The sequence below is a fragment of the Anarhichas minor genome, unplaced genomic scaffold (assembly GCF_050575085.1).
Source record: "Anarhichas minor isolate MPS153535 unplaced genomic scaffold, ASM5057508v1 ptg000017l, whole genome shotgun sequence".
NCBI lineage: Eukaryota > Metazoa > Chordata > Actinopteri > Perciformes > Anarhichadidae > Anarhichas > Anarhichas minor.
The window spans coordinates 6034149-6047617 of NW_027466463.1; the positions used below are offsets into that span (position 1 = coordinate 6034149).

General features: G+C 41.5%; 2 protein-coding genes and 1 non-coding gene across 3 annotated transcripts in view; 1 reads left to right on the forward strand and 2 right to left on the reverse strand.

Moving 5' to 3' along the window:
* Positions 1 to 5677, reverse strand: part of LOC142951510 (CASK interacting protein 2) — a 57825-nt gene extending 52148 nt beyond the window's left edge. The window contains exon 1 of the mRNA XM_076093093.1: positions 411 to 5677. The gene's annotated coding sequence lies outside the window, so the exon portion shown is untranslated. The remainder of the gene's footprint in view (positions 1 to 410) is intronic.
* Positions 5678 to 5824: 147 nt separating this feature from the next.
* On the reverse strand, positions 5825 to 12850 carry wdr45b (WD repeat domain 45B). The gene is made up of 10 exons (XM_076093096.1): positions 12663 to 12850; positions 11561 to 11635; positions 10918 to 11019; positions 9982 to 10069; positions 9541 to 9635; positions 9083 to 9273; positions 8906 to 8991; positions 8579 to 8680; positions 8326 to 8447; positions 5825 to 7869 (listed from the first exon to the last, which is right to left on the reverse strand). Exons 1-10 carry the CDS (start codon positions 12727 to 12729, stop codon positions 7763 to 7765), a joined length of 1035 nt encoding a protein of 344 aa, XP_075949211.1. The 5' UTR covers positions 12730 to 12850; the 3' UTR covers positions 5825 to 7762.
* Positions 12851 to 13330: 480 nt separating this feature from the next.
* On the forward strand, positions 13331 to 13403 carry trnar-ccu (transfer RNA arginine (anticodon CCU)). The gene has a single exon. It is a non-coding gene; the product is annotated as a tRNA-Arg (tRNA).
* The last annotated feature ends 66 nt before the right edge of the window (positions 13404 to 13469 follow it).

Here is a 13469-nt window from a genome sequence, read left to right on the forward strand (position 1 = left end):
TCAGAGATGCATTCCATGAAAAGAGGGGCCTCCTGGTCCCCATTTACACCTGGCTTTAACATGCGTCTTAAGTGATCGGATCTCATTTCCCTGCTTTAGACGCAAATAAACATCATTTCTGTTTGCAAAGACCAAAACTTTTCAGGTGTCGTAGACAAAGCCAGTTACATTCTAAAACATGAAGACATTGAAAAAAAATGATTTTGTTTGAGAAACTGGAACCAGCTATTTTATTTCAATGAAAAACAATCCATTTTCTGTCGATCGGCTAATCGTCGCTGCGCTGCTTGTGCCAGTTGCCCCATTCAATGCCTTAATAACAATCAACAAGACCGTTTTTGATAGATGACTGAATCAGGATTAGGCACAAAAGAAAAAGGATACGACATGTGACTTTAACCTGACCCAACTTTTATCTGTTTTCTCAGATCCAGGAAGCCCGGTCCCTCAGAAGGCTGCAGCTTATCTGGTACTCTTCCCGTGAAGGAGTGAGGTCCCCGTCCATCAACATTCCTTTAAGGGACTTTAAGGAAGCATTACTTCAGACAAAACCGTGTCTGGTGTTCTGCCAGCTTACGTTTTTTGGAAAAACTTTCTGTCATTTATTCCCCAAGAAGGAAGTTGAGGCCAAGCTGACCGCTGCTTCAAAACAAAACCAATCAGCCTGAAGTTGAAACCACTTAAGTGAAGAAACAAAATAAACAGGAAAAATGTAGTTGAGTGTAAAAACAGTCCCCCTGTTCCTACTCTGAGGCAACATCAAACACACAGCCTCCAATTACAACATTAGAGTCCATTATGTGTGCAAGACCACAATTAGGACTAGGAATTTGTTCAGAAGCATTTTTAATCTCCTTGACGTCCCAACAGTAAACAATATGTTTCAGCAGCCGGCTTTACAAGTCAAAAACACGATGGACGATCGCGCCTTGTTGCCTATTTAGGGCTGTTAGAAGAATAGCTCCGTTATTCCTCCTCCTCTGCCAGGTGATCGTGCAGCAGTGGAGCCCAACAGCAGATGGCAAAGCATGTCTTTGCACTGACACACGATCTAAAACTAGCCGGGCACCTCGCCAGGCAGTAAAGGGCCGCAGAGCCAGGAGCCACAATGTAAACAAGGAGTCCACAAATGGGCTTGTTAGCCTAAATGTCATCGCACACAGCAGTGGCTAGATGTTTGTCACAGTGGGTGACATGTTCATGGAATCCTGAGGGATGGGTGTCACATATGTAAGAAAGCCCATGATAAAGTCTCATGTTCTGTCTGAAAACATAATCAATAAAGTGAAAATGATTTAATAAGGAATCTCAATTTATTGTTATGGACATTTGTATTCTTAAAGATAGTATTTTAGGTATCCATTAAAAACGCTCAATAGTATGTTTTGGAGCACAAATATCCTTGTAACAACTTCAAACCCAATCCCATTCCTAACTCTGACAGTTTAATCCCACCCTGCTTTCCAGTAAATGTAAACATCAATCATGACAAGTTTATAGACTTGTAATAAATCATTACTATTGTTTGTAAATTCGGCATGCATCAAATCCACCAATGTGTAGTAACATCTCAGTAACACCTCATGCTTTCTAACTGTTTCATCTTCATCATGAAAAGCACACAGAAAGCACCGAGTGTTGGTAACGAGGAGTGTTGCTAAAAGTTGCAATTAAAAAAAAAATAAAGTTCTGTTTGGGGTATTTTGTATATGCCGAATTTACTAGAAAACTTGAATGCGTCGTTAAAAGTTATCAAAGATTAATGCTACATTTCTACTGTTAGCTTACAAGTCAACTAACAACAATTTCTAGTGTTTGACAGCTCCGGGGTAGTTTCCCCTGAACTCTTCGGAATAACGATGAAGCTAAGCCGGTATCGCCCTTCTCTTCTGTTTGCACACATTCATGAAGCTCCGTCCTCTGCTGCTCGTAAATCCACCGAACATGTAACATTTAGCCTCTCCTCGTTTGCTAACTTGTCACTCCCAACTGTCAAGGTGTTCCGACTCCCGGCTGCCACGCAAAGTCCAAAAACACAAGTATTTCCATCTGTCACGCGGGTTATCTGTATAAATTGAGGTCGGCTCAGTCAGCTTTTCCCCCCGAATAAACAGGTTTGTAAAGAGAGGAGCGTTCTCACCTGTTGTAGACAGCGTACCGCAGGTGGGAGGCAGACATTCACTGTGGACTTAATGAGGAAAGAGCGCTGGACAGCACGAGACGGAGGCGCGAGCGTCAAGTGAATATCATCGTGTACACGACTTCCGATAGTAACTTTCAAAGTAAAGCTTTTATTAATTATGGTTGTCCAATTGAATTATCTGTCTTTGTACTTGTTTGGAATTCCCCACCGGGTGTTCACAAGTTTTGTATATTTTGCCATACATTTCTGAAACGCCCTGTGCAGCCAGCAACCTTTGAGTAGCTCTGCCCGCCACTTATTTATGGTTTTATTTTGAAGGCACAACTTCTGCTATTTTAACATATCATCTTAACTCCAACTAACTTTACACAGTTTGGGAGTGTTAAATATATGACTGGATACAGTTTGGTTGAGACCAGAGGTTTTCATTATTACAGACACTCCAATATTCACACAGGGTTGTTTAGCAGGGACTCAAATGTATATTTGTTGTTAAACTGAATGTACCTGACAGCAGGAACAATGAAACTTGCTATTGTCTCGTAAATTATGTCTAATTCAGACCACTTCTAGCCAACATTATATGGCCATTAAACTGCTGCTTGTTTCCTGCATCAGCCCATGGATGTATGGAAAAGAAGTCCCATGAAGGACCCCTGGAGATATCGAAGAAGACCCCGAGCGTAGTGTGGTGGCGACATCTGCTGGTCAAATACTGTTATTGACATTAGTCATAAAATTAAATATCAAATAAACTAAATATTTAAAAAAAGATCAACGCCAACCTCAGGGTGCAGTTTTTCTCTCAACTTTTCTTTGGGGATTAAACTGATACAGATTTTCTAATCTTCTTTCTTATGATCCAGGCTCAGAGGGATTTTGCTAATTCTGACTCTTTTCTTCAACTTGTCAAGATCATACTGGTACCATAATATGAAGACTCGTAGTCTATAAATAGACCTATATCTCAACATGTTGTCAGGTCAAATATGCAGAAATGAATAAAGAGTAAAAAGAGTATGATAATGTTTGTACATTTCTATACATCCATCTCCATGAATATAGATTTAAAGTCAGACCCTCTACTTCTTTGCAGTCGTTATGAGACTTCTCTTGTTTGCTCATTTGCTTGCAATGAATACAAATTTTGAAATGTACTAAAAATGCACCAGTTTTAAACTTCTGCTCTCCGGTGTGATAAGATAATAAGTATATGTTTGGCTTCAAAGTGTAACGCCTGAGTTAAAAAATGTCTTAACGTTCACCACTGACTAAGAGTGTATGCTGAGGTGTCTTCTATGTTTTAACAGTGTCATTAAATAAACCAGGCTGTATTTGAACTTTGATTTTCAGCCTTTTTACCTCACAAAAAATAAACTTTGGAGGAAGGAACATTTTGAAGGACAAATTTGAAAAAGGATTGTTTTTGAGACGGAAATGCTAAAAACAAAAAACAATACAGCTTCTTTTTTTTTTTTTGCCCGGAAGACATTCCCCTGGAGGATATTAAGTGTTTATAGCGCAAATCTCTTCGAGTAAGAAAGTTGATACTTGGGTTCATGGAGGAGCTTTTTTATTTTATTTACCAGCTCTTTCTATCGTGTGCCCTTGTTTATGATGACATTCTGTCACTCGGCATTCCCTTCTGAACCCTGCAAGAGCAAAATATGAGCAGAAAACATTTTATTCCCAAGGTCAGCTGTGAAGATACAGCACATGGAAATCACAGCCCTCACAATTCACGACACATTTAGTGGAACGCCACTACAGTCCTCAAGCAGTTTATCAATATAAAACAGTTGATTTTGTCTTTTGCAATGGCCTTATTTTTTTTTAATTTGTCTTATACTTCCCTTCCATGTGATTTCGTTTGCTCATGTAAAAACCACTAAGTGCAGGTGACCACTGAGGATCAGCAGTGCAGTAAAACGATCCAAATACACACATCAGGACAAGAACAAGGATGGGAATAAATATAATAATGTTCCCCAATGGCTGTTTCCTGAGGCTAAAGTTGATTTTAGTATAATGGAGCTAAACAATGATTGAGTGGACAAACCAGTATATAAGGAATCATTTTTGTAGTTACTTACAGATAATTACTGACGGCTCAAACATCAAAATGTTCCCAAAAGAACAAAAGTTAACACCCTGTAACTAACGTGGCTGCTCGGTGTAGCTTCAGATGACCTGTGGGACACGGCAAATGAGACATTGACAAGGTGTGCTTTCTAGATTTGAGGCATTCGGCCTTCACTGTGGCAATAGCTGACCAAAAAGTGTGGTTGGTGGAGGGGTGTCTGCTGAGGAATCCCTGTTAGCGGGATTCTTAGGTGATCACTACAGCTGCCCGTGTCGGATGAACCTTGACTGAAACATTGCTTTCCTAGCTTTGTTCAACAAAATGCCAAACACATGGATATGAATTGTTATTTATTATCAAAATAATAAATCGTACAGCAACTTAGTAAAAAAAAAACATCCTCAAAGTGAACAGGAACTACAATTCAAGTGTAAAGACAAATAATGACAATATTGTATGATGCTGCTGACTCTGAGCAGATGACTGCAGTGTCATACCAGCACTCTCTGCCAATGGGAGATCCCCACTCTATTACTGTAGTCATTCCCTAACACATCACCTGTATAATGGGGAAAAAACCCAGAAAGACTGAATATATAATGTAGAATTTAAAAGTGCTATATGCTTTTAAGTTGTTTATCCAGTTACTTGCCAGTCTTGAAATCAGATATGTCCATTAAAGTCAAATTTTCAAGTTTCAGCTCGTTGTTTTTGCTCTCCGGCTCACAACTATTCAGTGAAAAAACTGTAAGAAGCTGTAAAAAGCCAGTGTACACTACCTGCTCAGCAGCAAACAGCAGACAGACACAGATAGAGACTGCCTGGTGAACACAGTGGAGCATTTAGCAGCTAAAGAGCCAGATATTTCCCTCAGGAGTGGGTGGAGACCAAAAATGGAGCTATCTGACTTCCATTTCCAAAGAAATAGAGCTCAGCATTTCACCTACTGGGTCAATACAATCTAGATTTAGAGCAATAGGTTCTAAGAAATTGTATTTTTAAAAAGCCAACAACAGGGCAAGAATAAGCTAAATTTGACAAAACTGCTGAAACTCAGAGAGCCGTTGAAACTGAAACTTATAATCATGTGTTGTGTCAGGCGATATTTAAGGTTAACCATCATTTGTGGCACTAACCGGGGACTGTACGGTCCGTGTACGTTGTGCTATTTAGTTTATTGGCTCGGGTCCGTGGTAAGGGGCAAATAATCAAACCAATTACATGTACTCACTGCGCTGGAGTTACAACTAGGTTACTCATTACCTCACAGTGGCAGAAATGGAAAATATATGACTTAAACTAAAATCACTTAGTCATCCATTTTTGTTGTTAAAATGAATGTCAGTTTTTTAAAAATAAATATTTTTGTATTGTAAAAAGGAAAAAAAAAAGACTTGTCTCAAAGCCAAACAATCTAAATATATATTTAAAATTTCATTTCCTCTTGGTTTCTCAAATGAGAACAATTGGTTTACAGAGCAGACATGTTGCTGTAGCAGACAAACATAAAGCCATTTAAGCTCAGTTGGACTGTCGGACCCTGTGAATGTGTTTATGGGGCCCTTTAAGTACAACAGGCACAACACGGACCATGAAGGTTAACTGTAAAAGCAGATGTTAAATTTTATTCACAAATTTAAACGCAGGTTTTTACAATCATTCCGAGTGTGTCAGACACAAGTTGGCTTTTCAGTTTGTGCAGCATTACCACTGTGGTCGGTAACCATCAAGTGGCAATTGTACAATCTGATGCCGAAAGCAACACAAACCAAATGTGTTTTTTGCACCGAATCACCAACAAATCTGTCAATCAACGTGACAAATGGAAAGAAAAGTGATTCTACATTAACACAGTTCCATTGTGGTGGATCCACACTGAGCGGATCTCCTGTTTATGGCCACAGGCTTCAACAAAGCACTTCAGAGTCCCTGATTAGCATCGTTTGATTTTATCAACGCCGTTAGGGGGCGTGGTCAAGCACTTTACGGAGATACACGGACACAAGTGGGAACACGCGTTGTCAGGATTTAAACAAATATCGCTGTGACTGGAGAGCCACACTGGCCAACGAGAAGCAACCAATCACCATATAGGAGATTTAATAATGGATCAACATTAAACATGAAGGTCTTCAACCAAGTTCAAAAATATTCTGATTTTCACAGTTGGATCTCAGCCAATAGATCAGGTTTTGATGATTTAAGATGAAACACTTTCACAAACTCTTAAAGAAATAGAGAGACACTTTGGGAAATGAGCTCGTTGGCGTTCTTGCTGAGCTGCATGGGAAGATCAATAGCACTCTAAATATGAAGCTAAAGCTAGCAGTCGGTTAGCTTAGCATAAAGACCGGAAACATGGGGTTAGCCTGGCTCTGTCCAATTAACACACATCTCCTTTAAAAAAACAGTGTGAAAACTAAACTTTAGGATGTCACTGCTCTACAGCCAAACAAACAACTGGCTTATAATCGCTGTAGTACCACAACTTTTCAGGATTAACCAAAAAAGACAGTAAGTAAGATTTAGAGGTGCCGGTTAGTATATCCTTTGTTAGCGACAGACAGAGCCAGACGAGCTGCTTCCAGTCTTTATGCTAAGCTAACATAACCAGCTTCTGGTTGCAGCTTCATATTCAGCGTACAGCGCTGTGTCAATGTTCTCATCCAACTCTCAGCAACAAAGTTAATCATCTCCCAATAAGTGTCAAACGATTTCTTTAAGCTTTTTTTTTTAGTTCAGGTAAAAACAACAAACAGTCAACTTTCACAAGCTCTTAACAAAAAAGCAATTAGGGAAAACATATTGCACAATGTATGAAAAAAAGGACGAGGCAAACAAAAATACGTGTTCATTTTTTTCCTGCTACTATTCTGTACAGTTGTTTTGAATTAGAAGTTCAGTCTGGCGCGTTGTGTTTATACAGTGAATATAAGAAAATCTAGTAATACTATGGTGAGGCTTCACAGCGCAGGACCATTCGGATTCTGCTCTGCGAACACCTAATATGGTACATTGGTATATACACAAACACACGCATATGACAACAATAATATGTGCACACATACAGTTTCTCTCCAGTCTCGAGGCACTCCCTATGGTTCGGTTAGGTGGTGTTAGTCGACAAAAATCTCAATAGTTTCAATCCGTCTAACTATCAGAATCATCCGTGTGATTAAAAATAACCAGCCTTTGTAAATTCCTCGGAAGACGTCTTAAAAAGCGGCACGTTGTCCATTCAAAGAAAGAACTTTCGCTCTTCTCTCTGGTGTTTGGTTTGGGGGACAAGCCGAGTCCCTCTGTTCAGAGACCATCCTCAGGAGTCTGTGAGAGACAGAAGTCTGCGTCCTTTTGGTACTTCCATCCGTTGATTAAGTCTCTGCTCCCGTCATCTGATGCTCTTTACAGAGTCTGTCAAGATAAGGAGAAGTGTAGTGTGGGACCTCTCCTCAAAAATAATAAAAAATGTAAAAAAACAAAACAAACAAAACAAACAAAAAAAACAGGCTGTGTCAAGTCTCCAGGTGGATCACAGGTCATATCTTCTCATCGGTCATCTCCAGGAACTGGGCGTACACATCTCTGGCACACTCCCCTTTCTGGTTGAAGAGGAACTTGTAGTAGCTGCCGTCAGCACAAATGGCTGCAGAGTGGAGGAGGAGAGAAACGAGAGTGAGCAAACACAGGCCAGACACACAAACAATTGTCCAGTGGAATAAGTTCAGTCGTGTTTTTGGGTGGGTGTGAACGGTATGGACGTTGTGCACATTGATGGCTGCATCTGCATTCGATTGGAGCGATAAACATCCAACTAACCGCTACGAGAGCTTTTGTGACGACCGAAAAAGACATGCGTCGCTCGCTACTGGTTGGTTAGGGCAAAACTAAAAAAATAAATAAATAAATAAAAAATTTATGAGAGAGTCAATATATCTAATTGGGTAATTTTCTCATCTGAATACGTTGAAGTCACTCAAGGGTTTGTTTGCAACCTGTAGGATTGCATTTCTTGTGATGTTCTCAGGGACCGTCCACAACAAGCATTACACAGGTTTGAGAATTGTATCCTGAAAAGCTTCACACTCCAAACTGAACTCACCGATGACGGCATTGGGCTCCGTCCCGAAGGCACAGACACAGGGAGAGCCCGACGGGACCTGGAACTTGGAGAAGCTCCACTTGGAGCTGAAGTATTTGGGAAGAAAGCTGGCTGATGCCAAACTGCAGGCAGACAGAGAGAGAAGAACACAGGGTTAGACGACTGAGAATCATTATCATGCAGCAGACTAGATTTGACATCACGTGTGGAAAACAATAAAATAAATATTTAAAATAATTCAGTTGAGACTAACCTCGACTGTTTGTTCCTTTTCGGGTCCTCTGCAGCAAAGATGTGCACTGTGCCGTGGTCACTGGACACGCAGATGAGGGACGCGTCCTGGTTGAAATTAATGCTGCGAAAGACCGAGCAGATGGAAATAATGAGAACCAGTTCACCGCTCACCTATATTATAAAAGACCTGAACACACGTTCTATGAAAACAAACAATGTCGTGAATTTCACACCGCAGTGTGAGTAGCAGAGCAGTGTGTGACTTAACAACGCTAGTGGTCTATGGCTTAACTAGGCCACGGTTTCTGTCGTAAAGATGTGAACAGTGTTGGTGCACGACGCTCACCAATAGATGCTAGCTGCCTGAGAGCCTCGTCTGAGCTCCTGTATGAGCTGACCCGCGGATGTGTCGAAAATTCTAATGAGGGTCCCCTGCAGAAACACAACATGGATCAGTCACGGGGCGGCGGCGACAGAAACAAACGACACAACAGCCGAAAAAAACATTCCATTCCCGGCTCACTTTCTCCGACGCCGTAGCTATCCTCGTGCCCTGCAGATTGAGAGCAATGCAGCACAGCGCCCCCTCGTGGGCGGGGATATCGACTGGGGGCTTCTCCGTGTTGGCCAGGTCCACTATCTGCACGTGGCCCGAATGAGTCCCGGGGAACGCCAACAGGGAGTTGTTGCTGTTGGGACACAGCACGCACAGACCTGAGGAAAACAGGGGAGGGAGGGGGGGTTGGTTATAATGTGCACATGAACATTTTGTATTTTTATTGTTGCAGCGCTTTGCTAAAGACGTGGCACATTTATAGTCAACTCGCTAACAACAGCGCTGACAGAGCAAACTGTTTTAACCTGAGGGGAAACCAGAGGTGTTTAAACAATGCCCGGTTGGGTTTAAAGATGCTCGACCAAATCCCCTAAAGAGTGTGTGTGGCTCAAGAGGGTAAGTATGGAGCACAGCAGTAGACAGACCTTTGGGGTTATAGCAGGTCTCAAACACATGCAGCTGATGGGGGTTGTGGGTAAAGGTGAAGACTTTGATCATCGAGTCCAGGACCACCACAATCCTGAGAACAAAGGGAGAACCAACTGCGATTTAAAGCAAATGTCAAAGACTCTACTAAACCAGCATCCACAAGCTTCATACTAATCTCACACGTCCAGTGTTCAAATCCAGAGACTGACAATGAATCAATCAATTCACAGCAAGCACAATGCTAGTATGGCTGCAGCCACTGCATCATAGCGCGTCCCCGTCTCATTACCACAGCACTGCTCTAGGATTAACTTGAGAGTTTTGGATGCCTGTTGACACAGAAGATATCTAAACCCGAAGGAACCTCCCATCCACCCACTCATGCATTATTACACAACACTTATTTTGCAACTGTCAAAAATGTTGTTTTTTTTTACCTGTCACGCCGAAGCTTCACCGCTTTGACTTCTGTTGAGAACTCAATCTCAATTACTGTCTTCTTCTTCAGGTCATCCCAGATCATCACTAGAGCACACACAAAACAAACAGCCACATGAATAATATTCAATTGATCAGTATCGTACTTATCAATTATTAAAAGTGTATGACCTATAGATAGGTGCCATTGTATCACATTGTTTCAGTACTTCCTGGCAGTGTAGAATAATAATTCCTGATGATATACTTCAATAAATGAACACTGCCTGGACCTGGATGAGCAGCAATGATTCATTCACTGAAAGCCTCTGAACACCCACACAGGTGTTAAACTGGCTCATTAGACCTCTGCTTAGGACTGTGTTGTTGAACCTGTTGTGGTGGGACAAACTACAACTTTATCATTCTTATTGGCAGATGAAGATTTGTGACCTAATAGATTCCCATCAAAGCTCCAGCCCACCTTGGACCTGAGCAGAGGTCTAATGGTGAAAACAGCTGTGTGGGTTTAAAGACTTTAGGTTATATCTTACTAACTGCCTCCCACTAGGACCTTCCATTCTACCGTAGCCAGCAGGAATGACAGTGTTTGCTACAGGTGTGACGGTGCAGGTCTCCTGCAGCGCAATCCACTGTCCCAACAATCCCATATTTAGATTGTAGGTGGGTGATGTCTCCTGCCAGCTTGTAATGACATACAATTTTTTTTTTTATTAAACTAACATCACTGCAGGAAAGAGAAACTGCCTCTGACTTTTGTAAGTTACATTTAGGACCTTACACGGTCCATACAGATACTGATGGAAAAATGGAATCCACTCCGTCATTTCTCAGAACAAAAGCCTGGCTTACGTCCAGTATAAAGACGACTGCTGATGTTAGGGGATAATAAAAATGATCAATCAACATTGCTAACTTCGGTAGACAAAACATACCTTTGTTGGTTGGGTACTTTGGCTTCTTTCCTCCTCCCACTAGAGCTAAATAGTTACACCTGAACAGCATCTCCACGTGGCCGACCCCACCCTCCAGGAACTCTGAAAGGCAACATCATTGGTGGTGAACAACAATACCAAGCTGTTAGTGTAAGAAAAGAAGGCCGCTCACTGCTTCTTATCACCACGGTTTGTTCATATCTAATGGCTCAGCCCCCTCTCCCTCCCTGCATGTCCAGCACACATGACATCAGCAGGAAATGGAGCTGCTACAAGCTGTAAAGACTGCCGTTAAAGAGCTGGATGAGCCCAGCAAAAACAGTTCACACGCCCTGTGAATCATTCCATGATCAGCTCAATCCTACGAGGTACAAAAGAAACTCTGGAGCAGGTCATGTGCTGATTCACATCTTCGTGTGTGTGTGTGGGGGGGAAGTTCCTCTTATATCCCTCCATGTTTAAGAAGTTTCAATTCTGTCAAAAATACTCTGTTCCTCTGTGCAGCAGAATTGGTTGGTTTGAGTTATATTTTGGCAAAGAACCCTGATCAGACCGAGGCAGTTGAAATAGCGAGGCGCACTGCACAGACTGCTCAGTGAACTTGTATGTAGGCATGAACGTGAATGTCCACAGAGCTCATTACCTTGTTTCTCCTTCTCCTTGAGAGGATCTGTGTTGTAAACACGGAACCCGTTCTCCATTCCACAGGCAAAGCACCCTGTGGAGACAGACAGAGGTGCCAGCTATCAGAAGTCGTTCACACACACTGAAGATTACATCACGCAAAAACGATTGTAATGTCAGAGCAGCCTTCAACAGATACAGAGTAGACACACGGCCCGGAGATGATACGCCTCTAATGGAATTCATGTACAACTGGCACACCGTATGTTGACATGTGACGACAGTGATGTTGGTGCCAAAGCTAACGCTAGTTCTTCAGTGGACCATATGGAGTCTTTGGTCACGTTAACGTCACCTTCATGACGTTTAAACTACCCCCTAGATATGACAAAGCTAACGTAACGTTAGTTGGCACCGTTCATGAACGTTAATACCATTAAATGTACGTTAAGTTAAACCAACTTAAGACGAATGTTTGAAATCTACGGCCTGTGCAAATGTAGGTGGGTGGGGAGAAAAGAGAGTGTACTATGGAAATTATATTTACGTCTGAAAACTGTCAATCTAAGAAAATTACTGGGCAGTAGCAAACATGACATTAGCCCAATAACGCGGTAATACCTATCAAACTTAGCTTCGCGAGCTGTTTTCTAGCTAGCTAACGTTATCGCTGACTTAACGTAAGTTATGCCGTTGTGGACATTCGGCTAGCTACATCAGTAACTTAATATACACAGTTATCAGAGTACCTAAACTGTAACCACACGTTCATGTCTAACTTAATAACCATTGTCATGTTACTTTAATAGCATTTGGTTAACGTTAGCTGACTTATCTGTTGGCTGAAACAAGAAAGCTAACGTTACGTTAGCTGACGTAGTTAAAGCTAAAGCTAACATTAACTTAACGTTCGGTACTTTTGGTGAACGTAACTGTTTTCTTGCAGTGACTACCACACATCAGCATTATTTGTTCGACTATTACAATTACAGAAAATGTAAAGCTATTGTTGTATAAGGTTATGCTTAATTTATGCTCTGGGAAGACATCCGCTTAGCAACGTTAGCTTAGCATCAACAACGCTGCCAATTTCCATTTGAAAAATAAACGCCACTTCTCACCATTATCCTGGTTAAATCCAGCATAAAGGAGCCCATTTCCATGAGGATTAGTCGGTAGTAAATTCATTATTGTAACAGAACAACCGAAAGCCAAATAACGTAAATCCTACAGCTGCTGCCTGAAGAGCTAACCGGCTAACGCGACCATTCCTCCAGAGTCTGCTGGGCAGAGAGCAGGAAAACAACGGAGGCTGCTCCTGCCTGGACAGGGAGTTTTCAGTGCACTCCGTTAACGTAACGTTATTTGAGCAGATATTTAACGGTGAAATAATTTAAACATTATCTTAATTAATGTGTTTAACATATAGTGAAGGTATATCAATGCTTTTGAGACAAGCACTGATCAAAGCAGAGTTTTATTCAGTGAACTTCAGTCGCCGTTATCGATGATTGGATTCACGTTTCCTGTAGACCCCAGTTTGTGGTCATGCTTAATACAGAGATGATTTGGTAAGTGTTACTGGGACCGAGTTGCATGAGAAGTTTGATTTGCCAGCGTTTTTAAAAAAGAAAGGGAGCTTTTGGTGCTTAGTGACGTGGCATATCACCATGAGTCACGCGAACATACACTAGATGTAACCAGTTTAATTTAGTAGTTAAAACTATGAGTATGAGGCTGACATAGTGTATTGTACTTAGTTGGACAGTACAGCGGTCATTGGTATACAGCCCCAGTGGCCTAATGGATAAGGCACTGGCCTCCTAAGCCAGGGATTGTGGGTTCGAGTCCCATCTGGGGTGAAATTGTTTTTTTTTTTAGCGTGACTTCAATATATACAGATGGACACATTTAATTTAGACATGCAT

Bases quoted from the DNA above. Each gene is read 5' to 3' on its own strand.
- wdr45b (XM_076093096.1), bottom strand. From the start codon at position 12,729: ATGAATTTACTACCGACTAATCCTCATGGAAATGGGCTCCTTTATGCT. The intron at 11,636-12,662 runs GTGAGAAGTGGC...CTGTCTCCACAG, and splicing joins TGGATTTAACCAGGATAATG to GGTGCTTTGCCTGTGGAATG. The intron at 8,448-8,578 runs GTTAGTCTCAAC...GTCTGCCTGCAG, and splicing joins AAAAGGAACAAACAGTCGAG to TTTGGCATCAGCCAGCTTTC.